Source organism: Triturus cristatus, chromosome 3_2 (genome assembly GCF_964204655.1).
Source record: "Triturus cristatus chromosome 3_2, aTriCri1.1, whole genome shotgun sequence".
Taxonomy (NCBI): domain Eukaryota; kingdom Metazoa; phylum Chordata; class Amphibia; order Caudata; family Salamandridae; genus Triturus; species Triturus cristatus.
The window spans coordinates 699949558-699975770 of NC_140584.1; the positions used below are offsets into that span (position 1 = coordinate 699949558).

A 26213-nucleotide genomic window follows, 5' to 3' on the forward strand; every position below is an offset into this window, starting at 1 on the left:
CCCTTTGTGTTCACGTTTTTAGTATTTCAAACTGTTAAACATGAGGCTACATTAAACAATTCAGTGTGCAGAATATCACATAAGTTATGGTTGATTTTGACACTGTCATATTCTTAAGGATTTGCTTTACATTATCTACTGCAAATTCGAATCTGATATATTTATCTTATCAATATCCTGAAGACCATTGAACATAGGTCCCAAATGTGAAATGTACATTACCTGTATGTAACACCATATCAGTACAGTGCAATTACAAGTTGCACCCCATGGAATGGGAATTTACTGGTCGTAAAACCACATGGAACTCTCAATTCCGTGGAGTCTAACACATATATTTACCAGCAGCTCTTAGCAGTGGTTAATGTAGGCAGCAGCCTCTGTGTGAGGTGGGAGTGGATGGAAGTGGATTGGAGCATAGGGTAAGGCTGGACAAGGTAAGATCTTGCAGTGATGCCTCCCTCTGCAAAACAACTAAACCATAAAAGTTTAGTACTTATTTAGTAAACTACTTCTAAGAGGGAAACAAATGAAGTGATGAAACCTACAATGAGGGCTTTCATTCTCATAACCAGTGCACTGGATATAGATCAGTAACAGGGCTTGGTCTACTCTTGACATAAGTGAGTGCTCTTGACACCATTTAAACTGGTTTTCTGGAAAATGTGAGTTCCCTAAATGCCTGGCTCCTACGTTATATGCAACAGGATGCCCTGGTGAGCTGGAGTCCATTAAACATTTTATTTATTATTAAGTATTTATCAGGCCCTATAAAGGAGATACTTGTGTCCAATCTTGAGGAAAAGGGTATTATGTAATTTAGCACGTCTTATGATCTTGATGATTGAAATAAACAACATATTTATAAATATTAATGTTTCTTCAACTAAAGTTGTAAACCGAAATATCTACTAAACAGAGTCCAGACAGGAAATGGCTCATTTTTGATGGCCCAGTCGATGCAGTGTGGATTGAAAATATGAACACAGTGTTGGACGACAACAAGAAACTGTGCCTTATGAGTGGTGAGATCATCCAGATGTCTTCACAAATGAGCCTTATCTTTGAGCCCATGGACTTAGAAGTGGCCTCACCTGCTACTGTAAGTATCTTCTTTATCTGGCATGAAACCATTCATTGCAATATATTACTGATTCCCATACGTTGGTTATGTATTCTTTTTCTAAAAGTGTCATCTGTCAAGTGCCTGATTCTGCTACAGTAATGTGTAATCATTTCATATTATGAAGTACATTTACAAATCTTGCGCATGAGTACCTCATGCTCTGCATTCATACCCATAAGTTGAGGAGGTGGGTCTTGTGGAAGCAGATGTAGCACTGCTGGTACTCTCATGAGTGTTCTAGTGCCACTTGTATTCACAGCCTCTAAATAGTTGAGCTTTGTTTGACTGTTTGCTGCTGGGGGATCTTGTTTGAGACCTGCAATGTTAGTAGACACCCATGCCTAGATCGTGCTGTCCATGTAAACATCCCTGTAGATGGGCCTCTAAAGATGTACCATCATATACTACCGAAACACCTCTGTTTACAAGACAGATCCCCAGTGTTGAAGCTGCCATGGCATAATTTCCTGTGGGGCAAAAACATGCACAAGGAGGTATAGAGAGCACTGCATCCACCCACTTTAGGGGTCAAACAAAATCCTCCTAGGAGAAGTCATTTTGCATTGCATGCTGTGTTAGGGATTTTTGCAGTGTATCACTGCACATCTACTTTATCTGAGCCAAGACACATCAGTGCTAGGTACGCACAATTGGAAAGTATATTTCTGTGGTGAATATCCACATTTGCTTAAGTGGACTTACATTTACGCTAGTGAAAATAGTTATGAGGCTATTTAAACCCATGAAAAAAATACAGGCAAATATGCCCTAGTGCTGGATACTGGGGGTCGTTTGCGACCTGCCTGATAAGTAATGTGAGCAAACAGTTTTGGAACTGTGTTACTGTGTCATATATATGTATATGCATATTTACAATGAAGATACTTTATAAAAGGTAAGATATGGTTAATCTTGTTCTCGAGCCCTCAACATTAGTTTAAAAAACTCACAGGCATTTACTGAAAAAACAAGGTTTAGGGAACTGTTAGAAATTAGGTCTCTAGTTGGTAGAGGTATGCACCCTGTCCGTGCTGGGACCATAATTCTAGCCAGAATAAGTCAGACCCTAAATTAACCTGTGCTCACCCTTTGGCAGCTTGGCACAGAGTAGACAGGCTTTACTTAAAAGGCAATTTGTAATGTGTTTGTGCAACACTTATTACAGTTAAACACAGAAAAACCCAACACAAAAATAATCCACACCAGGTTAGATAAATAGAGCTTAATTTAATGATCAAAACAAGGCAGAAATGACAAAATTAAATAAGTAGAACCTTAGTTAGGAATTTGTAAAAAATATCTTGAAATATACTGCTTAAAGCACCAACCGGGGCAATCTGGTCACGATGGACTGGGTCATATCTGAAAAGTCAAGCCGACCGTGATAGAGCGCAGTGCGTATATAAGATTCACGCAGGGCCCGCTGAAAACAGTACCTGCACGGAGGAAGCGTCGATGATGAGGGTTACTGCCAGGAGCTGTCGGAGGTGATGTGCCGTCGCCAATTCGTCAGATTGTAGGTGATACGTCAGTTTCATATTGTGAATTTCGCTGATGCATCATTGGCGAACCGTCCGCAGTAAAGGCAATGCATTGTCATCAAGCTGTGCAGCCGACGCTGTGGCATCCACGAAGTGGTGATGCGTTGAGATGAATGCATCCGTTCTGACCGGCATAAAGTCAGCACTGCGTGGATTCTTGCAGAAACAGCCAGAAAAACCATCTCCAAGGGCATAGGAATGGTTTGGCACCACTTGGCAGGGCATGACTCGCAGGTGCCAGAGTCTAGAGGCTGTTGCAGGGCCACGGAGCTCTGAATCACGGAGTCTCAATGTTGAGGCATCCATGGAGGATTAACAAGCCGGATGTGCGAGTGGAGGCCCATTGGTGGGCTCGAAACGTCTCAGACAGCGGCACACAACTGAGGCACACACTACAAGACCCACAAACCAACGTGGACTCATTCGAGTCGCCTATTGGAGGGCTCATATTTTTAAGTGGGAGGTGTGGCCTCTATGCCAAAATGACTGTCGCGCCTCTGAAGAGTGCAATGAGCACGAAATGCATCAGGCGTGAATCGACAGGCATGCTGTAAACTGGATCCGCCCGCCGATCCGGCTTTTACCTCATTAAGGTTGCTGTAGTGGATGTCAGAGTGCGTCTCCACAGGTGGGAACCTTGGAGCTTTGATTTTTCAGCGGCCTCCCAGCCGCGGGAGATGCACCGCCCGGAAATTTGTGGCCACGGAGCTCCATATCACGGAGTCTCAATGTGGAGGCATCCATGGAGGATTGACAAGCCGGATGTGCGAGTGGAGGCCCATTGGTGGGCTTGAAACGTCTCGGACAGCGGCACACAACTGAGGTACAAACTACAAGACCCACAAACCAACACAGACTCATTCGAGTCGCCCATTGGAGGGCTCATATTTTTAAGTGGGAGGTGTGGCCTCTATGCCAAAATGACTGTCGCGCCTCTGAAGAGTGCAATGAGCACAAAACGCATCAGGCGTGAATCGACAGGCATGCTGTAAACTGGATCCGCCCGCCGATCCGGCTTTTACCTCATGAAGTTTGCTGCAGTGGATGTCAGAGTGCGTCTCCACAGGTGGGAACTTGGAGCTTTGATTTTTACGCGACCTCCCAGCTGCGGGAGATGCACCACCCGGAAATTTGGGGCCACGGAGCTCCGAATCACGGAGTCTCAATGTGGAGGCATCCATGAAGTTTTTTTAAATTCTATTTCCTAACTATAATGTCCTGTAACATTTGGTTTTATCATTGAATTTCTAGGGTTTTTTAAACGTTAAGTAAGTAATATTTAATTGCCTTAATCCCCATAATCCCCAACCTATATATACAAGCATTAATCATGACCAAGGAATCCAGGCAGTTCAACACTTCCTGAATGATCGGCCAATCAATTTGGCAGAACACAATATAATGATAATTGAGTTCGTGAGATTCTGCTTGCATAATAACATTTTTCTGTTTCAGGATGTCTTGTTTAAACAGATACGCGGTACCGCGATGGGGACCTGCTTCGCCCCCAGCTACGCGAACTTGTTCGTGGGCTGGTGGGAGGAGCAGGTGGCCTGGGCGGAGACCAATGCATGTTGGACTCAAAGAGTCATTTGTTGGACAAGATACATTGATGATTTGTTAATTGTTTTTAATGGAACTGAACGTATGGCAAATGATTTTGTTGAGATACTTAACAACAATGACCTTAACCTCAAGTTCACAGGGGATATCAGTAACAAATGTGTGAACTACTTGGACTTAGTGGTGTTCCCCATGGAAGGTAGACTGTGCACTCGTTTGCATAGAAAACCGACCGCGGGGAATTCTGTATTGCATGCCCGAAGTTGCCATTTTGTGAAGACCATACGCAGTATACCTTATGGTGAACTCCTTAGGATTAAGCGAAATTGCTCCCTAGATAGTGACTATCAAGCAGCAGCGAGAGAAAGCATGAATAGGTTCAAGCAGAGAGGTTATCATCAGGACATCCTTAATGAGGCCGTCAGAAAAGCAGAAATGAAGTCTAGACTGGATTTGATTAAAGATGAGGATCACATTACCAGACCAGCAAGTAAGATTGATAACAAATTCAGGATAATTATAGATTATTCTGAGGATGCTCAGGTCATCAGAAACATACTAAGAAGGAATTGGTATATTCTGAAAACGGATTCAGTTTTAGGAAAAGATATACCTAAGGCACCACCATTGACATTCAGAAGAGCTAGAACGTTACATGATGACCTAGTACAAAGCCATTGCAATAAAGAGAGGATAACACCACCTTTTGGGAGAATAACTGGATTTTATCCGTGCCTTAAATGCAGGGCTTGTAGAAATAGCAAGAAAACAACACACTATAAAGTCCCAGGTCTCAAGTCCCCCAGAAAGATTAATAAACTGATGAATTGCAATACCAGTTTCACAGTTTACTGCCTGGTTTGCCCTTGTGGTTTATATTACATAGGGAGCACCATTCACCCAACCAAGGTACGCATTTTGGAACATATGAGGGCTATTCACAATAAGGATGTGTCATATCCAGTGGCAAGACACTTTGAATCCCTTCACCAAAGTAATAGGGATTTATTAAGTTTTTTCTGCCTGGATCACGTGCCATTAAATGTTAGAGGGGGTGACAGACAGTTACAATTAAGGAAACTGGAATCCAGGTATATTATTGATGTACAGACCAAAATGCCACTTGGTCTGAATAGTGGGGAGGAGTTGGCTGTCCACCTGTAGTCTGAAGTATCTATGTATCGATCCTGATTATGCTGTATTATCATTGTTTTCATTGAAATTGTTTTTAAACATGTGGCAGAACAAAACCCATCCAGGGTGTGATGTTTTGGAAGGCCCATCCAGGGCAGAATTGTATTGCAACTGAGAACGTTGTTTGCATGTTTAGTAATGGCCGCCAATGTGGACTGGAGTAAGTCCTATGTTGATATCTACGTTTGCAAATGGAGTATTTATGTCCACTGAGGAGTTGTTGCCTCTAGCAATTGACGAAGGCGATAGCTGAAACGCGTTTTGCTGTAAGCTGGTCCAAATAAAATAAAATTGGACAACTGTTCCCGTGAGTGCTGGTGCCTTTGTACCCGGAGCTTTGACTGAGTGCGGTGTCCGTCGCCGCATAGAAAGCACCCGACCGCGAGTGAAGGGGCGTGACGGAAATGTGAGCCGGATATATATATATATATATATATATATATATATATATATATCCAAGCTCCACTATTCCCTCGTCTTAGAAGGAAAAACGGCACTCACGGGACTTGATTTCAGCAAGGTTTAATCGTTAAAACCGAATGCAAAACAGACGCGTTTCAACGTCAGATATTACATCACTGATTACATATGTGTCTTTCTGAAAAATAAATATTTGTAATATATGTATAGCTAAAGATTAATGGAAGAAGACATGGGTAAATAGGTGTCTAAATACAGTGATGTAATATCTGACGTCATCGGCAGAGGATTGAGGTCGCTTGAGTTATAGTTGCCTGCACCAACTATAACGGGGGAATTTCATTGGTTTTTTATGAGGGAAATGTCCAGCTAACTATAACATGTGTGAAACCTATGGTTTTTTAAGTGAATTTGCAAGGTTTTTTAAATGCTAATTCCTAACTATAACGTGTGTGAAACCTATGGTTTTTTAAGTGAATATATATATACATTACCTACTGGTAGGTAGTTATAGTTAGGACCTATTTTCCATAGGAAATCCGCAACATTCTATTGCCAATAAGTCTGGCGCCGGTTGACGAATCTTCGCGAAATTTTCCAAATTTTGGCCAGCTCCGGTGCGCTCCTATCCTGAAAGTTTCGTGGTGATTCGTCAAGCGGGGGCTGAGAAAAAAGGGGAGTCCCAAAACACGTTTTCCCCATGCAATTTCCCATAGGACCTGTTGACGCAGCTACAGCCCGAACTGCTGAACGGAATTACACCAAATTTGGCAAAGAGGTAGTCCTCAGTTCAGACTCGTGCCTTTTGCATAAATGGTGTAAATCTGTTCAGTAGTTCCTGAGAAAATTAGACTAAAAAAGATAGATATATCTGTGGCCTCGGAGGATTCGCGCACCCTATGTGCACCCTAAGCGGACCCTCCCCGAACCGAGCATGCACCTTCCCGATCATGCGCTGAATGCTAATTGGCTGTGAAGTGTCTGTCTACATTCGAAACCAGGAACTGTTGGGAGCCATTTTGTGCCTCGGTAGAAGCGAGGCTGAAGAAGTAAGGGGAATAAGTGTTTAAAACATATAAAGGGGGCAGGGTAGAAAGACTCTGACCCTCTAGTGTTGCTTAGGGGGTCCCAGAAGGACCCCCTGGGGCCCCCTTTTAAAGAAAATAATATATCGGTGAAATGCACGCAGGGTGCGCGGATCCGGACAAAAAAAAAAACGAAGCGCGGGTGGGCCAAATCCCGGGGTACAATGTTTTGAAATTTATCGAGGGAGGGGGGCTGCGTGGCCCCCCTCCTGGAGCCTTCGAGGGCCCTGGGGACCGCCACCCCCCAGGGCCGGCTCCTACAGTGTCCTGGGGTGCCCACCTCTAGGACACTGTTGTTTGCTATGAGAGGGCGGGAGTCTCTCGCCCTTCCATAGCAAACTTCGTTAGGATTTTGAAAGAGAGAGCAGAGAAACCTGCTCTCTCTTTCAAAATCCAAACGATATTGCTTTTCTACACGGGGAGCTGCATGTCAGCAGCTCCCCATGTGGAAAAGCAATGCCGGCTCCCTAAGGACGCGGGGAGCCGGCTGGGACGTTGGAGACCCAACGCCCCCTCTCGCGTTGGGTGCGCGGTTCCTAACGCGTTGGGTGCGCGGATCCAAGGGAAAAAACCTGAAATTTTTGGGAGATAAACATCAAGCTTAAGTGTTTTGTTCATTGAGAGTTTTTGGTACTTATAAGTAAGTACCTATACAGTGTCTAAAGTTGTTGAGGAAGACTCCGTTTCTTTCATCTGTAAAGTGTACTCCATCTCTCCTATTTATCTCTTGCATATGAAAGTGCAGATTGTTATTGTAAATGGACCCCATTCTATAGTCTCGGAGAAAAGCAGAAACAAATTTATTCACATGTTTCCTAGCTTTCTCAATTTGTGGACAAAAATGATTGGACCAGTTCCATTTCTGCCTTTGGCATATGTTGGAATACACAAAGGCAGTTTTGAGAAAAAGTGAAATCAATTCTGCAAAGGTGTCCTTCATAAGCATTTCCAGACCTACCCCAGTCAAAGTGCCTAGGTCATTGCCACCACAGTGCACTATTATGACGTCAGGGTGTTGGATATGCATAAAGAATTTTAGCAATGGCATCAATTGGTGCCACTTTAACCCTCTCTGTCCAATCCATTTAATGTCTACATTTGGCTAACCTAGGTCTTTGTGAATGCCTTTGTTTTCTGCATACCTTTGGCTCCAGAAAATATAGCTGTGTCCCACAATCCACACTCTAAGCATCTTGAAGGGAGGTCTGGATGCACTCAGATGGTCTCTGTAAATGAAATGGCAGTTTGAAAAGTAAGATTTTTCTAAAATGTTGGCTAAGATGCAGTTTTGAAAAAAGACAAGAAATCATTGGTTGTTTGACAACCTTCTACACTGAAAGGTAGGGTGCATGTTTCTGTTTCTTAAACGCATGATTCTTATTGGTTAACAAAAAGTGATTGAAAGGAACATTATATATGATAAGCTGCTATGTTGAATAGTCAAGCACATTTGCTGTTTTGATTAGCAACATTGTGTGCTGAACTTGTGACCTGTGTGCTCAGTGCAGTGTTCCAGGACCTGTTTCTATGGTAACAGGCAGAAGGCAGATTGGGGGTAGGGTTGAAATGTATGTCATTTGGAAAGGATTGAAATGTTTAACCAGTAGAAATGTGTGTTTGGTTTTGAATTTATGTGGGAAGGAATGTGATTTGATATTTACATGAATATGTGTGGAAAATGAGAGGGAAACTTTGCCATTCTTTGGTTTTGCTGACAGGTGCACAGTGCAGAGATTCTGTATAAGAAAATCTGGTGTGTGACTGATATACTTCTTAATCTACAAAACAACTTGAAATGTGAGTTATTTAATTGTGAGGGGATGTATGTGCTGTATTTTGATTTTAATCAGACTAATGTATTTTTCCTGGTAAAGTGCAGGGAGCACTTTTTTTTGTCTACAATGTTATTGACAGTGTGTGTGTATGTAGAAATCATTCTGTGATAAGCATTTGTGTTCTTCATGTGTTTGCAGAAAGATAACTGTGCAGTTTTTATATTTTGGTTCAATTAGAAATCAGTCATTGTTTATACATTTGCAAAATGAGTCATGTTTCTACACTAAAATGTAGTATTTGTAGATTAAAAAATGTGTTTTGGTATAGTGCAAGGGATAGTGTTGTTTGTCTAGAATGACTGAGGGAGTCTGTGTGCATTTAGGAATCATTTTGAGAGAAACATTTTGGTACTAATCTGTAGTAGAAGATTTTCTGCAATGTGTGCAGTCACCTTAGATCTTGTAGACTAGTAAATGTATTTTGTACAAGAGATATTTGGCTGTCTATAATCACACTGTGAGTCTGTGTGTATTTGGGTAAGCATTGTGAGAGAAGCATTTCGTAATATCATGTATTTGCTTGCAGATAATTGTTTTAAAACCTGTCATGTTGTCAAGTTTTAGTAGCATTAGAAGCCAGTCTTTGCTTATGCATTGACAAAATGAGTCAGGCTTTGACACTAAAGTGCAGTACTGAAATATGTAGATTGTGTGCAGTACCCTTACCCCTTCCAGAGTAGTCAATGAGTTTTGGTAAACTCCTAGGAATAGTGTTGCTTGTCTAGAATCACAATGTGAGTTTGTGTGCATTTCGGTAACCATTGTGAGAGAAGCATTTGGTAACATCATGTATTTGCTGACAGATAACTGTTTTAAAACCTGTCTTGTTGTCAAGTTTTAGTAGCATTAGAAGCCAGTCTTTGGTTGTGCAGTGATAAAATGAGTCAGGCTTTGACACTAAAGTGTAGTACTTAAATATGTAGATTGTGTGCAGTCCCCTTATCCCTTCCATAGTAGTGAATGAGTTTTGGTAAACTCCTAGTGATAGTGTTGCTTGTCTAGAATCACACTGTGAGTGTGTGTGCCTTTGGGAACCACTGTGAGAGAAGCATTTGGTAACATCATGTATTTGCTCACAGATAACTGTTTCAAAACATGCCATGTTGTCAAGTTTTAGAAGCATTAGAAGGCAGTCTTTGCTTATGCATTGACAAAATGAGTTAGGCTTTGACACTAAAGTGCAGTACTGAAATATGTAGATTGTGTGCAGTCCCCTTACCCCTTGCACAGTCGTGAATGAGTTTTGGTGAACTCCTAGGGATAGTGTTGCTTGTCTAGAATCACACTGTGAGTCTGTGTGCATTTGGGAACCACTGTGAGAGAAGCATTTGGTAAAATTATGTATTTGCTGACAGAAAATTGTTTTAAAACCTGTCATGTTGTCAAGTTTTAGTAGCATTAGAAGCCAGTCTTTGGTTGTGCATTCATTTAAATGAGTCAGGTTTTGATAGTAAAGTGCAGTACTTAAATATGTAGATTGTGTGCAGTCCCCTTACCCCTTCCAGACTAGTAAATGAGTTTTGGTAAACTCCTAGGATAGTGTTGCTTGTCTACAATCACACTGTGAGTCTGTGTTCCTTCCGGGTAAGGATTGTGAGAGAAGCATTTGGTAACATCGTGCATTTGCTGACAGATAACTGTTTTAAAACCTGTCATGTTGTGAAGTTTTAGTAGCATTAGAAGACAGTCTTTGCTTATAATAATAATCCACATTTGTAAATCGCGAACAATCACCCGTAAGGGTCTCTAGGCCCTGGGGGCCGTTGGGAAGATTAAGCAAGCTATTGCCCAGAGTCACATGGTGCTGGATTAATCTGCCTCTGGTGCTGGGGATCGAACCGTGATCCCCAGTTTCTGGAGTCAGTCGCTCTGGCCGCGGCGCCACGATGAGTCAGGGTTTGACACTAAAGTGCAGTACTGAAATATGTAGATTGGGTGCAGTCCCCTTACCCCTTGCACAGTAGTGAATGAGTTTTGGTAAACTCCTAGGGATAATGTTCCTTGTCTAGAATGACACTGTGAGTCTGTGTGCATTTGGGAACCACTGTGAGAGAAGCATTTGGTAAAATTATGTATTTGCTGACAGACAATTGTTTTTAAACCTGTCATGTTGTCAAGTTTTAGTAGCATTAGAAGCCAGTCATTGTTTATGCATTGATAAAATAAGTCAGGCTTTGACACTAAAGTGCAGTACTTAAATATGTAGATTGTGTGCAGAACTGTTACCCCTTCTACACTAGTGAATGAGTTTTGGTAAACTCCTAGGATAGTGTTGCTTGCCTAAAATCACACTGTGAGTCTGTGTGCATTTGGGTAAGGATTGTGAGAGAAGGATTTGGTAACATTGTGTATTGGCTGACAGACAACTGTTTTAAAAACTGTCATGTTGTCAAGTTTTAGTAGCATTAGAAGCCAGTCTTTGCTTATGCATTGATAAAATGAGTTAGGCTTTGACACTAAAGTGCAGTACTTAAATATGTAGATTGTGTGCAGTTCCCTTACCCCTTCCACAGTAGTGAATGAGTTTTGGTAAACTCCTAGGGATGGTGTTGCTCGTCTAGAATCACACTGTGAGTCTGTGTGCATTTGGGAACCATTGTGAGAGAAGCATTTGGTAACATCATATATTTGCTGACAGATAACTGTTTTAAAACCTGTCATGTTGTCAGTTTTAGTAGCATTAGAAGCCAGTCATTGCTTATGCATTGATAATATGAGTCGGGCATTGACAGTAAAGTGCAGTACTCCTAGGGATAGTGTTGTTCATCTAGAATCACACTGAGAGTCTGTGTGCATTTGGGAACCACTGTGATAGAAGCATTTGGGTACTTCATATGTTTGAATACGCATAACTGCTTAAAAACACTTATAAATTCACTCGGGCACTCTCTTTGCAGTACTCTTATCATTCAGTCAGTATCCAAGTACTCATGCAGCGAGCCAGGACTTACAACATGGACTGCTTCAAACCCCTATCCAGTATGCATACAGGCCTCTATTCACCTACACACTTGTCTTTCACTTCTTTAATTAACTAGTAAGTATCTATATACTTCAATAAACATCCTGTCACTCATCTTGCACTCATCCAGTGACTGATCCAGTACCATGTACTAATCTTTTTACTGCGCCAAAACTGAAAAACTTAAAAGTTTTACCCAGGCACTCTCCTAGCAGTAGTCTAATGATTCAGTCAGTTTCCAGGTACTCATGTAGTGAACCATGCATTACCACATAGAGGGCTACAAATGTCTATGCAGTATGCATGCAGTCTTCTAACACACTATACACTTGTCTTTAACAGCTTCAATTCCCCAGTCACTATCCATAAACTTTCAGCAAACATCCTGTCACTCCCCTTACAGTGTTCCAGTAACTTATTCAGCACCATGTAGTAATGCATTCACTGCGCCAAAACTAAAACACTTGTAAATTCATCCAGGTACGCTTCTTGCAATAGTCTAATCATTCAGTCAGTACCTAAGTACTAATGGAGTGAGGCAGGCCTTAGCACATGGATTGATTCAAACGTGTTTCCAGTATGCATGGAGGCCTGTAACTACCAACACAATTGCCTTTCAGACCTTCAATTTCTCTGTCAGTATCTATAAACTCCAATAAACACTCTGTGACTTTAATTGCACACCTCCACTGACTCATTTGGCAGTAAGTACTAACCTATTCACTGCACTAGAATGCAAAATCTTAAAAAGATTCACAGAGTATGTATTTTAGTACTCAAATTATTCAGTCAGTAGTCAGGTAGTTTTGCAGTGATCCAAGTGTTACTCTATGGACTGTTTCAAACGTCTATCCATTATGGATGTAGGTCTCTAGACACCTACATACTTGTCTTTCACACCTTCAATATCCCAGACAGTATTGATACAGTTCCCGCAAATACCAGTGACACATTCAGCACCATGTACTAATCCATTCACTGCACCGAAAGGCAACCACTCATACATTCACCCAGGCAGTCTCCTTGCAGTGCTTTAATCATTCAGTCAGTACCCAAGTACTCATGCAGTGAGCCAGGCCTTAGCACATGAATTGCTTCAAACGCCTATCCAGTATGCATGCAGTCCTCTAACCACCTACACACTTGTCTTTCACACCTTCAATTCCCCACTCAGTATACATAGACTTCTAGCAAACACCCTGTCACTCCTCTTGCAGTCCTCTAGTGACCCATTCAGCACCATGGACTAATCCATTCACTGTGCCAAAACCCGAACACTTATAAATTCACCCAGGCACTCTCCTTGCAGTACTATAATCATTTAATCAGTATCCAAGTAGTATTGGAGTGAGACAGGCCTTAACATATGGATGGATTTAAACATGTGTCCACTATGCATGTAGGTCTCTAATCACCTACACACTTGTCTTTCACACCATCAATATCCATGTCAGTATTCATACACTTCTAGGAAACACCCTGTCACTCACCCAGTGTGTCTCCTTATAGTATTGTAATCATTCAGTCAGTTAACATGTACTCTTTTAGTGAGGTAGGCTTTAGGGCATGAACTGCTTCAAAGTAGTATGCACTATGCATGTAGTGTTTTAACCATCGTCACACTTGTGCTTCAGGGCTATAGTTTCTTAGTCAGTTTTTATATACAATTTGTTTCTACAGTAATAGAATAGTATACATTTGAAAGTTATTAATATACTTCTATTTGTGATTATTTTTTACAGATACTGGTTTTCAACGTTAAAATAGAGAGATCATGCCTGAAAAAAAAAGAAAAAGAACAGAGACAGGAGAATTACTTGAAGAAACATCAACCACAAGTATTGAATGTACACGATAATGTGGCTAAAAAGAAAAAATCTTCTGGTAAGTTCACAAAGCAATTTATTAAAAATGTTTGTAGGAGCAAACAGAATGTACAGAATGCTGAAACCAATGAGAATGATACAACTAGAAAAAAAATTCAAAATAAGAGGAAAAGCAAAAAAACAAATGTTCAGTCAAAGGAGACAAAGTATGCTAAAAGAAGGCAAAATCAGTATAAGGAATTACGCAAAAAAATATTTTACAAGAGAGTAGTTCATAATTTGCTGAAAGATGTGAAGAAATATAAAAAGAGAGCTCTATTTTATAAAAAGAAGAAGCATATTGAAAACATTGTTGAAAAGGCTTTTGAAGTAAAAAGGAAACTATTCATTTTAGTATTAAATAGAATTCGATCACTAGATAAACCAATCAATTTAATGAAGGCCAAGAGTAATTAATAGAAAAAAAAATTGTGATTTTTTTGGGAGAATGGAAACACAGTTCCAGTTCAGAGCCTTTCTTTAATGAAGAGAGTTATTTACAGAGCAAAAAAATACTGTTTGCAGTTGACACCAGTGGTAGAGGTTATGAAGTTAGAGATGGTTGTCCAATTGAAAAAGAGAAAATGGTTGAAAGAAATGCAGAAGAAGTGATAGCTGATGAAGTTCTAGGAAGACGTCCTAAACACCCTGTGTATACATGGGATTGCAGTAGTGTTTGTAGTGTACGACAGGAATCTATTGATAAATTATGTAGTTTTTTACGAGCATATAGTAAAAAAAGTGTTAAAAGATTAAGGTGTTGCAAGGACTAGACCCTTGCAGAGTGAGAAAAAATACTGGTTTGCAAGGTCATTCTCTGGCTTGTCTTTCTAGGAAAGTTTGTCAAAGTGTTTTTCACCATTTCAGGATGCTGGCAGTACATCATACTCTAATGCGGAAGTTAGTGAGAAGATTGTATTATGCGAAAAGTCCAGCACTAAAGTTAAATGAGTTGAACAGTGCTCTTTTGCGTGGCTCAGTATCAGATGTGAAGAAGATTTGTGATGATATTGAGTTTTGTTACTTTGGTCCTCAGCAAGAGAGTGAAGAAACTGACACATTAGTAGAACAAAATGTTGAAGACAATGTAGAACCCGTGATTACAAACATTTTTGAGGATGAAATCTCAAAGTTTAAGGTAATTTCAGGTGAAAGACCAAATGTTTCTTGTATTTGTTGTCAGCGAAGTCACTTTAAAAATCAGACTAGGGGTGTCAATCTGTATTTAAAGAGTGAAATAGAAGATAATGATAAGTGGATGGAATTTGAAACTTATTTGTTGGTAGAGAATTGTTTTGATTTGGGATCTGAGCAGCATATTTGCAAATATTGTTATAACAAATTAGATGAGAATAAAATGCCTGCTAGAGCTGTTCATAATAATCTAGAGTTGGTTGCTATTCCTCCAGAGCTGATAGATTTAAATACGTATGAGTCTATTCTCATTCAATGTGTTCACCCGTTTCAGGCTATTGTTCGTATGGAGCCTAAAACAGGTAAATTACCTCCATCAGAGTTGCAAAGAGGATTGAAAGGAAGAGTTGTGTATATACCGTTAGATTTAAGGAAAAATATTGAAACTATTGGTGTAGACTATGCAGAAAATGAGCCACTAGTCATTCTAGTTAATGGTGTTCCTACTAAGAATAAGAAAATCTGGCAAGAGTTAGTGGATGTTAGAAAAGTGCAAAAGGCATAATTGTACCTGTTAAAAAATAATGAGTACTATAGAAATTTCTTTGTAGGAGAAAAAGAAATAGATTTAGCAGAAGATACTGAAACATTAAGTGGACAAATTGAAAAAGTGGACATGTCCAGATGTGAAGAAATCTATGAACATTACAGTGCACATCCACTTCATTCCAAAGAGGTGATGGAGAATACGATTGAGTTGTTCCAAATGAAAAAAGCAACAGGAAGTCCCATGAGTGTATGGGAAGAGAGTTTGGAAGCTTGTTGTTTCCCGCAGTTGTTTCCAACAGGAAAAGGTGGACGATATGATGAACGTCCTGTGCAGATTCCTGCATCTGAATATCGGACAACAAGATTATATGCAGAAGATCCAAGATTTCGACAATGTATCCCTTATATGTTTTATCTTCTGTTTGAAGGTGACTTGTCTGGACTTTCATATGCAGTAAATCACATTTTAAAAACTGGAATGTATCTGCAAAATGTAACTGCAAAGGATTTTATGGATAAAGTGCATCAGAGAGATGATCATTTAGAATCTCAGTTGATTAATCGGATGGCATGTCAGCGTGGGACTAATGAATATTGGTACCGTCGTCATGGAGAACTGAAATGCATGCTACGTAACTTGGGAACTCCTACATGGTTTGTTACACTAAGCTGTGCTGAGTATGCTTGGGATGATTTACTTGAATTTCTTCGAGAAGAAAATTCCAATATAAAAAATATTGAATACAAGACACCTGGAGAATTGTGCTTATTGGATCCTGTTAATGTATGCAGATATTTCAATCATAGATTTGAAGTTATGATGTCTTTCACCTGCAATAAAAAGAATCCTCCTCTTGGAGAAGTTGTGGATTTCTATGGAGAAAGGAGTATCAAGCAAGAGGTGCTCCTCATATACATATGTTGTTATGGATCAAGGACGCCCCCAAATTTGGAACAGATTCAGATGAAACTGTTTTGTCTTTCATTGAAGATTATGCCACATGTGCTGTACCCAATAGCAAAGAACATAAAAACTTAAAACAACAAGTCTTACGATTCCAAAGCCATCGATGTGGAAAATACTGTTGACGAAAGTACAACGTCCTGTATTATCCAAAGTTAGAGTGAACAGTTTTATGTCAGCTATGTGACATACCATCACAAGAAAGTCTCCGAAAAATACCTACAACTTAAAAAGAAGTGAAGAATCAAAATATATAAATGACTACAATCCAGTTATTTTATCCATGTGGAATGCTAACATGGATATTCAGTATGTTGCGGACAATTCCATTGCTGTTGCACGATATGTAATGTCCTACATTACTAAATCAGAAAAGACGGAATCGAAAGAAATGTGAGAAGAGATTTCTCACGAGAAGACTGTCAGTAAAAAACGTATACAGTTTCAGTTTGAAGATGTTATTGCATCGTGAAATTGGAGCATATGAATGTTCAGATCGGTTATCATCTGCAAGTCTATATTCCAAAAGTAGAAGAATCATTTGGGTGAGTCTAGGTCTTGCAGGAATGCGAAATCGGGTACTGAAATCTGTTCAAGAAATTGAATATTTAGCAGAAAAAGAACCAGAAAGTACAGAGATTTTGAAAACGAATATGTTGGACACATATTACCCAAACAGAAGTTATCATCTTGAGAACATGTCTCTATGAAGTGCTGCAAAGCTACACTTTTTAAACGGAATACTACAGAGAACATCAATGATGGAAAATATGCAGTGATTGGTTCTGAAGGATGTCTGGTGAAACAAAGGGAAGGAAATTTAATTAATCACAGGAAACTGAGTTGCGACACTGCTGATAAAAGGGAATTTTACTATTTAGCCCTTTTGTAAATGTTCAAACCATGGCGTTCAGAACTGGAATTACTTGGAGATTTTCAGAGTTATGAAGATTCATTTAATGCTTGTAAAGATAGCATACAATGCAGTGCTTTTGCAAATTATGTGAAAATGTTGAATGATGAAATTGATCAAGAAGCTACAATTGCAGCTGAGATTGCTAGAGACAGTTCTCAAGACAGTCAAAGTTCTGCTGCACTGAGTCAAGATCCACTTGGACAACCAATTGTTGAAAATGAAGCAGCAACTGCCATGAATGAGGTGGAAACAGCAATGTATCAAGCTCAAGAAGATGTAATACAGTTAGGAAACTTGGAAGAACAACTAAATGTTGAACAGAAACAAATATATCGACAAGTGAAAGAGCAGATTAACCATGGATTACTTCATGAAAAGAAAGGGTGCTCATGTACATCATTTCAACCTATCCGAATGTATGTGAGTGGTCAAGCTGGAACAGGAAAAAGTTTCTTAATTAAAGTAATTACAAATTATCTGCAAAAAACAACTGAGTCGCATTTGTCTTGTGTTGTCACTGCTCCAACTGGGTTGGCAGCACATAACATTAAAGGAATTACTTTACATCGTTTACTAATGCTACCAGTAGAGCATGAGAACAAATTGGAATACCACAAGCTATCTGGAGAAGCTTGTTGTGAAGTTTCTAGAGTCTTGAAGAAAATGAAACTTCTCATTATTGATGAGGTGAGCATGGTCTCAAACTTGATGCTTGCCTTTGTGCATTTAAGAATGCAGCAAATTCTTAAAACAGAGTATGACGTGATATTTGGAGGAAAACACGTCATAGTTTTTGGAGATCTATTGCAACTGACTCCGGTAAAAGGACAACCGGTATTTATAACATTTGCACATGAAGATACCAGAAAGTCTTTTGGTAGTGTTGGTAATGTGAATTTCTGATGGATACATCTGCCAGTGGATTCCTCACCTTGTGAATATCCCCTGCGCCAGCAACATTCGGAAACTTTTGTAGCAGTCCACGCCGATGAGGTCGAAGACGACGTCACAGAGGCACGGCTCCGCTCGCGACTCCGCTGACGTCACCGGCTCCATAAGAAGACCTCCTCGGCGTGATGACGTCAGTTCCCTTTTTTCCGCGCCGACGACGCCAACGGATTTCGGGAATCGTTACTGGTAGCTGTTCTGGTTACTTTGTATGTTTTCTGGATTTCTCTGTCTATCTTCCGAAAATGTCGACAAGGAAGTCTGGGTTTAAGCCTTGCCGAGAGTGTGGCAAGCACATGTCCATCACCGACCCGCACGACGATTGCGTTTGGTGTTTGTCCTCGGATCATGATGTCGGGGGTTGTTCAAGTTGCAGAAAAATGAGCTCGAAGGCTCTTAAGGAGAGAGAGGCAAAACTCTTTATCGCTCGGATGAAGAAGAAGGAGAAAAGGGGTAGAAGAAGATCCAGGTCGAGGTCGAGGTCGGCTTCCAAGTCGACTTCGGGACATGCTTCCAAGAGCAAGAAGCATAAGAAAAAGAGGAGACATTCGTCGCATCATAAGGCTTCGGCGTCAAAGTCGAAATCGCCAGTTCGGCGTCGAAGAGAGTCAGTGTCTCCCTCTCCTGTCCCGGCTTCGCCTCCAACTCCAACTACTCCGATGCCTTCGCCGGCTCCGGCTGAATCCCCGGTGCCGGTGTCCTCTCCGGCGCCGGTTCCATCTCCGGATCCTGCAAGTCCTCCGGCTCCGTCTCCGACTCCGGTCCTGGATGAGGATCGTCAGGCTCCGGGTGAGACTGTGACGCCGCTTGTTCCACCGTCGGCGCCGCCAGGCCCGAGTCCGGTGTTACCTGACCAGGATCCTGCTTTCCCTAATCCAGGTCAGGACCCCTCGCATTATCTCAATGCAATGTATGGGGTGTTCTCACGGGCCATGTATACCTCTGGTGCACCTATGGGTCCGATGGGTCCGATGGCTTTCAATCTGGGAGTGCCGCAGGTTTATCCTCAAGCACCGTTTATGCCGTTCTTCCCAGCGACGCCGTCTTGGCAGCTGCCGGCGCCGAGAACATCGACGCCGCTTCCTTCTTCGCCGGCTCGACATCGTTCGACGCCGGCTGCTCCAGCTGATCCTCGTTCGACGCCGCTGCCGGCTCCGTCGGATTCGAACACGGTGCCACCGACGCCGCAGGTGCGGATCCGTTCGAGAAGGGAGGCGCAGAGAGTGCTGGAGGAGAGACGCTTTTTGTTGGAAGAGGCTGAAGAGGGGGAATTGGTCGAATCTGATGAGGTGTTCGACGAGTTGAAGGAGGCAAGTGGTTTGGATTTGTCTCCGGAGTGGGAGATCACTCCGCCATCAGATGAACCCTCTAAGGATGCAGCACCCTATCATGCAGTTATTAGGAAGGCTGCGGAATTGTTGGACCTTCAATTGCCATCCACTGTATTCAAGTCCAATATTTTGACTGAGGTGTTGCATTCTCCGACTATGGTCTCGGAGCCTCTGTTGCCTTTCAACGAAGCAATTTTGGAACCTGTGCTGGATGTATGGCGCAAGCCTTTTTCGGCTCCTGCAGTATCCAAGGTAGTTGCAAGAAGATATAGGGTGGCTCCAGGGGATCCTGAGTTTTTGTCTTCACACCCTTCACCTCAAAGCCTAGTGGTTCAGGCGGCTTGTTCTGGACGTTCCAAAGGTGCGTTTCCTCAAGTCCCATGGGACAGGGAGGCAAAGAAGGTGGACCAATCGGCCAAGAAGGTCTTTTCATCAGCCAGTATGGCATTAAAATCTTCAAATGCGACTTGTTTGTTGGGGCGCTATATCCATGCGCTTATGGATTCTGCTAAAAAGTTGGCACCAAAACTGTCAGAGGAGGATAGAGCAGGCTTCAATGAAGTACTATCGGATGCCCAGGCGGCTGCTCGCCAGGTTATTCAGAGTGGCCTGGATACAGCAGACTCAGTTGCCAGGGTCATGGGGTCTTCAGTTGCCACCAGGAGGGGTGCGTGGCTTAAGACCTCTGAATTCTCTTCGGATGTCCAGTCAACTTTATTGGATTTACCTTTTGATGGGTCTGGTCTGTTCGGGAAGAAAGCTGACGCTGCTCTGGAGCGCTTCAAAGAGAGTAAGGCTACGGCTAGGTCGTTGGGCCTTCAAGCCCAGCCGAGAGGTACTTTCAAGAGGTACAGAGGATTTGGAAGGGCGAGTTTTCGTTCTTATAGGCCAACCCAGCAGCAGCAGCAACAGCAGCAAGGCTCCAAGGGATATAGAGGAAGACTTAGAGGTCGCTCACGTGGCCGTCAACTCTCCTCCTCCTCTTCCTCTTCCTCAGCCCCTCCCACCACCGCAAAACAGCCCTAGATTCGACATTCCGGATCATGCTGGTCCTGTGGGGGGCCGGCTTACCCATTTTCTACAGGATTGGGAATCTGTAACTACAGATCTCTGGGTTCTGGATCTTTTAGAAAATGGGTACGCCCTTCCCTTTCGGGAATTCCCTCCAAATTACCCTCCTTGCCAAGGAGCTTGCTCGGAGGACCACCGTCTTCTCCTGCAGGAAGAGGTCCTGAAGTTGTTTCAGAAAGGTGCGATAGAGGTGGTTCCGGAGCAGGAGAGGGGTCAGGGATGCTACTCCCGGTATTTTCTGATTCCGAAAAAGGACAGCAGATTGCGTCCGATGTTGGACCTCAGAATCCTGAACTTTTACCTGAAACAGGAAAAGTTCAAGATGCTCACCCTTGCGCAGGTTCTTCAGGCGCTGAATCAGGAGGACTGGATGGTGTCGCTCGACTTGCAGGATGCGTATTTTCACATCCCCATTCTGAAGTCGCACAGGAAGTATCTCCGTTTCACGGTAGGGTTGCAACATTATCAGTTTGCGGTCCTTCCGTTTGGTCTTACTTCGGCACCTCGAGTCTTCACAAAGGTGATGGCGGTGGTGGCAGCCCATCTCAGAAGGTCGGGAATTTCGGTTTTCCCTTATTTAGACGACTGGCTGATCAAGGCGGAGTCGTCGGAGAAGGTGCTGTGTCATCTGCAGGATACAACTCGGCTGTTGTACAGATTGGGTTTTTCGATCAATGTGCCCAAATCTCACCTGGTGCCCTCTCAGCGCAACCTGTTCATAGGTGCGGTACTGGACACTACTGTGTGTCGAGCATTCCCTCCTCCTCAAAGGATTCTCGACATACAGGAAATGATTCCTTTGTTTTACAGCGGAGCGGTCGTTCCAGTTCTGAAGGTCCTTCGCCTGCTCGGTCTGTTCGCCTCCTGTATACTGTTGGTCAACCATGCACGCTGGCACATGAGGGCGCTCCAGTGGTGCCTCCGCAAGCAGTGGTATCAGCACAAAGGGGATCTCAGGGAGTCTGTGAGGATCTCCAGAGAAGCTGCGGCGGATCTATTTTGGTGGAGCGTGGAGGGCAATCTGTCCCAAGGAAAGCCCTTCCATCTACCTCCATCGGTGACAACAGTGATAACGGATGCATCCACCTTAGGGTGGGGTGCTCATCTGGGGGATCTGGAGATCAAGGGTCTTTGGTCTCCGGAGGAAAGGTTGCTTCGCATCAACCTTTTGGAGTTACGGGCGATACGTTTGGCATTCAAGGCCTTCCTTCCTTCCCTTCGCGGTCTGTCTGTTCAAGTCCTGACGGACAACACGACTGCGATGTGGTATATAAACAAACAGGGAGGAGTGGGGTCTCTTTGTCTCTGCAGAGAGGCCTTGCGTCTGTGGTCCTGGGCTCAGGACCATCAGATTTGTCTGTTGGCAAATCATCTGGCCGGGGTGCTGAACGTGCGTGCGGACAGTCTCAGTCGGCAGTTCTCCGCCGACCACGAGTGGAGGCTCCATCCGGAGGTGGTTCGTTACGTCTTTCGGACGTGGGGGACTCCTCGGGTGGATCTGTTTGCTACTTTTGAGAACGCGCACTGCCCGTCGTTCTGCAGTCTCCAGTATCCGATGCAGGGGGCGTTGGGGGACGCGTTTCAGTTGAGTTGGAGCTCACGACTCCTTTACGCGTTTCCTCCCATACCCTTGATTCCTCGGGTTCTGAGGAAGATTCGCCAAGACCGGGCCCAAGTTATATTGGTCGACCCGGATTGGCCGAGAAGGGTGTGGTATACAGATCTTCTCCACCTCTCCTCGTGCCCTCCGGTCCGTCTCCCTCTGAGGGCAGACCTCCTCTCGCAGTCGGAGGGGCAGGTTCTACACCCCCACCTCCAGAGCTTACACCTTCATGCCTGGAGATTGAACGGGGCAACCTGAATTCTTTCTCTCTCCCGCCAGATGTGGTGGACGTTATTTTATCGGCCAGGCGACACTCCACCAAATCCATATACTCCTATAGATGGTCTAAATTCGTTCTCTGGTGTGGAGAGAGGTCAATTGATCCCTTGAAGGCTCGTTTGTCTAACATTCTGCAGTTTGCCCTTTCTCTTGCTCAGCAAGGCTTTGCTGTGGCTACAGTTAAAGGATATTTATCGGCTTTGTCGGCTTTTCTATGCCTGCCGGATCAGCCGTCCTTATTTAAATCACCTATTGTGCTTAGGTTTCTCAAGGGCCTCACGAATAAATTTCCTCCTACTCCCTTTATTGTGCCTCAATGGGACTTAAACCTTGTACTGACTTATCTTATGGGTTCTCCCTTCGAGCCCTTGCATAAGTGTCCCTTGAGACTGTTATCGTTTAAAACGGTTTTCCTCATTGCAATCACCTCGGCAAGGAGGGTAAGTGAGCTTCAAGCTCTTAGTTCAAAGCCCCCATTCTTGACTGTGCATGCTGAACGGATAGTGCTACGGACCAGGGCTGCATTTTTGCCTAAAGTGGTGACTCCCTTCCATCTGGGGCAATCCATTACCCTTCCTTCCTTTTATCCTCCCCCCTCACCCTTCCAAGGAGGAGGAGAGACTTCACCGTTTGGACCCTAAGAGGGCGGTGAGCTTTTACCTGGACAGGACGAAAGACTACAGGATTGATGACCAGCTCTTTGTGGGCTTTGCTGGTTGCAGAAAGGGTCGTGCGGTGCACAAGCGCACCCTTTCCAGGTGGATTGTACTATGCATCAAGATCTGCTACTCCCTGGCTGGTAAGGAGCCTCCGGAGGGTTTGAGGGCTCATTCTACCAGGGCTAAGTCTTCTACGTCTGCCTTATCTAGGGGTGTTCCTGTGGAGGACATTTGTAGGGCGGCAACTTGGGCCTCCCTCCACACCTTCGCAAAACATTATTGCTTGGACACTGAGGTGAGGAGGGACGGACACTTTGCTCGTTCCGTCCTTCAGGATTTTCTGGTATAGGGGGATGGACACCCTCCTCCGGGAGTGGGGACTGCTGTGGAATCTATTCACAAGGTGAGGAATCCACTGGCAGATGTATCCATCAGAAGAACAAGTTACTTACCTTCGGTAATGCTTTTTCTGGTGGATACAGTATCTGCCTGTGGATTCCTCACTGACCCACCCGCCTCCCCGTTGTCCATCCTTCTATACCTGTAATTATGTTGATGGTATTTCAAATGTGTTTATTACTATCATGGGCATTATGTTGTTTCTTGTGCCTTGCTATTTATTTTCCACACTGTGTGTGTTGGTTTGTATATCATGTGCTGTGTATACTGTGTATATATTGCTGTCAGCCCGTCCGTGTGCCTCGGAGGCACGGAAAAAAGGGGCGGAACTGACGTCATCACGCCAAGGAGGTCTTCTTATGGAGCCGGTGACGTCAGCGGAGTCGCGAGCAGAGCCGTGCCTCTGTGACGTCGTCTTCGACCTCATCGGCGTGGACTGCTACAAAAGTTTCCGAATGTTGCTGGCGCAGGGGATATTCACAAGGTGAGGAATCCACAGGCAGATACTGTATCCACCAGAAAAAGCGTTACCGAAGGTAAGTAACTTGTTCATTTCGACTAATTTTGAATACAAAGAACTGACAACAAATATGCGACAGGCAAATGATGCTGAATATGGAAGTATTCAGCAAGATATAAGAATTGGAATTCTTACAAAACATGGCAAACAAGCTTTGGAAAGTCAATTACTTTGAAATGTCTTTCCAAATGAAAATGTAGATCCTGCAAAAGTGTACATGAAAATTGCTGAAAATAAATCAGTGATCTGTTTAATGCCAACACTGCGCGAGTGTTCCATATTCAACGAAGAACTATTGAAACTGGAAAATGAAGAAATTATAAAAATGCAAGCCATCGATAAAATAGAGCATGAAAGAATCACTATTATTTTGATGGGAAGGTTGAAAACAAAACTGGATTCTTTAGAAAAAAAAATATCTAAAATAGCTGGTTTAGAAAAGACACTGTATGCGTTTGTAAACTGTCGGGTAATTTTAAGGCGTAATTTGGATGTAGAAAAAGGGTTAGTTAATGGCGCAATGGGTAAAGTGGTAGATTTTGTTAATTATCAGAAAAAAGAAGGAATTGAATTTTTAAAAATTAAATTTGATCAGATTGAATATGTTAAAGAAATTGGTCGTTGTTCAGTTAGTTTTTTGCTTGTTAAAGATTTATATATCCGTAGGAAACAATTTCCATTGTCTCTGGAATATGCAGTGACTATTCATAAGTCTCAAGGATTAAGTGTAGACAGTGCATTGGTGAAAGTTGGATCCACTGTATTTAAAGAGGGTATGGCATATGTTGCTTTGTCGCAAGTCAGAACATTATCTGGTTTGTTTTTGATTGATTTTGATGAGACAAAGGTTACTGCAGATGCAAACTGTGTAAAAGAGTATAATAGGTTAAGAAGGGTGTATGCTCCAAATTTGGGCCAATATCCTGTATTTGAAAAGCGTGTGATTGGTCGAAAAAGAAGGATTGAGAATATCTGTTCTGAAGGTATTGAGAAGGGAATAGAACAAGATAATGTTGTGATTGCAAGTAAAAAGAAATTGGACACTGCTGAAGAGGTTTTGGTTATCAGTTTGAAAATAGTTCAGGTGTCAACTTGAGGAAAATAAAATATCATGAGGCCTATGTGTCCCCGTGTGTTCCCCACCACTCATGTGCACATACATGTCACCTATGTATTTCCCCTCCATGGCCTGTCTATCATGATGCTTATGCTATAACGTGGCCTGCCATAATCTAGTCTCCCATGAGAGAAACGACAAATCTGCTCTGAGGCCTACACGTTTTGCATCATGTTTTCCCGCATTTCCATTATTATGGCTCAGCCAGAGCCGAAAAGAGGTTTCAGGCCTCAGAACGCTCTGAAAGCTGCAGCTGCGTATCCTTGGCCTTGCACACTTGGGCCTCAGCCAAAGGGGCCCTGTCCGAGACAGTATTGAGCACGGTTATCTGCTTACTCCTACCGAAACTACATTCCTGCCTGGAGAAGGAGGGATAAACATGACCCATCTGCAAAGGAGAAAGCCTAGCCTTCCTGTCTTTTTTTGTGCGATTACAAAGCTCACGTCAGTAAAAAGCCCATAGCCCCCATGTACGACTTCAGCAGTAAACGAAGAAATAAATGCCACATTGGCCCTTGGTGATGGGCAACCTATGTCACGTATCAGTCCCTGCTCCAGACATTAGATATCAGATAATACAAGATGTGCTGGTCGCCCTGACACTGAAGGCCTCACTTCTAGACTACAGACTCCCCGGTTGCATAGCAACCCTTTCACACGTCAGTTACACGTCATGCTCGAGTTGAGCACAAGTAAGGCAAAGTTCCAATAAAGTTCCAGCTGATCACGCAACCCCCTCTAGGCATCCACCCACCTATGACACTTACCTATTATCATCGAGTGGACGCCCACCTTCACGCCTACTTACACACCCACATGCTCTTATCTCATTCTCTCTTGCTCCGCCTGAAGCACTCTTGCTTACGTATATTATTACAAACATATATATACTGTACTCTGTGAAGAGAATATTGAGAATATCCTTTTGAGAATCCTGGTCCTGATCCCTTGTGGTGATGGAACTATTCTCCCTATAACTCGAGTTATTTGAATAAAGCCCTTCTTGAACCTGACACCACGGACTCAGCCTCTTGCTTCATGCATGAACATATTGATATATAGAAATTCCGAACGCGTAATATTTTATTTACGACAAACTGCTATGCTAATGTAGTGGTCAATGTTGTTTTTT

General features: G+C 42.9%; 1 protein-coding gene across 2 annotated transcripts in view; it reads left to right on the forward strand.

Annotated features, from left to right (window-relative positions):
• DNAH7 (dynein axonemal heavy chain 7) overlaps window positions 1-26213 on the forward strand; it is a 1967826-nt gene that overhangs the window by 746299 nt on the left and 1195314 nt on the right. For both annotated transcript variants that reach the window (XM_085648764.1, XM_085648765.1), the window contains exon 31: window positions 920-1102. In XM_085648764.1, coding sequence (XP_085504890.1) covers window positions 920-1102 — 183 coding nt within the window. The remainder of the gene's footprint in view (window positions 1-919; window positions 1103-26213) is intronic.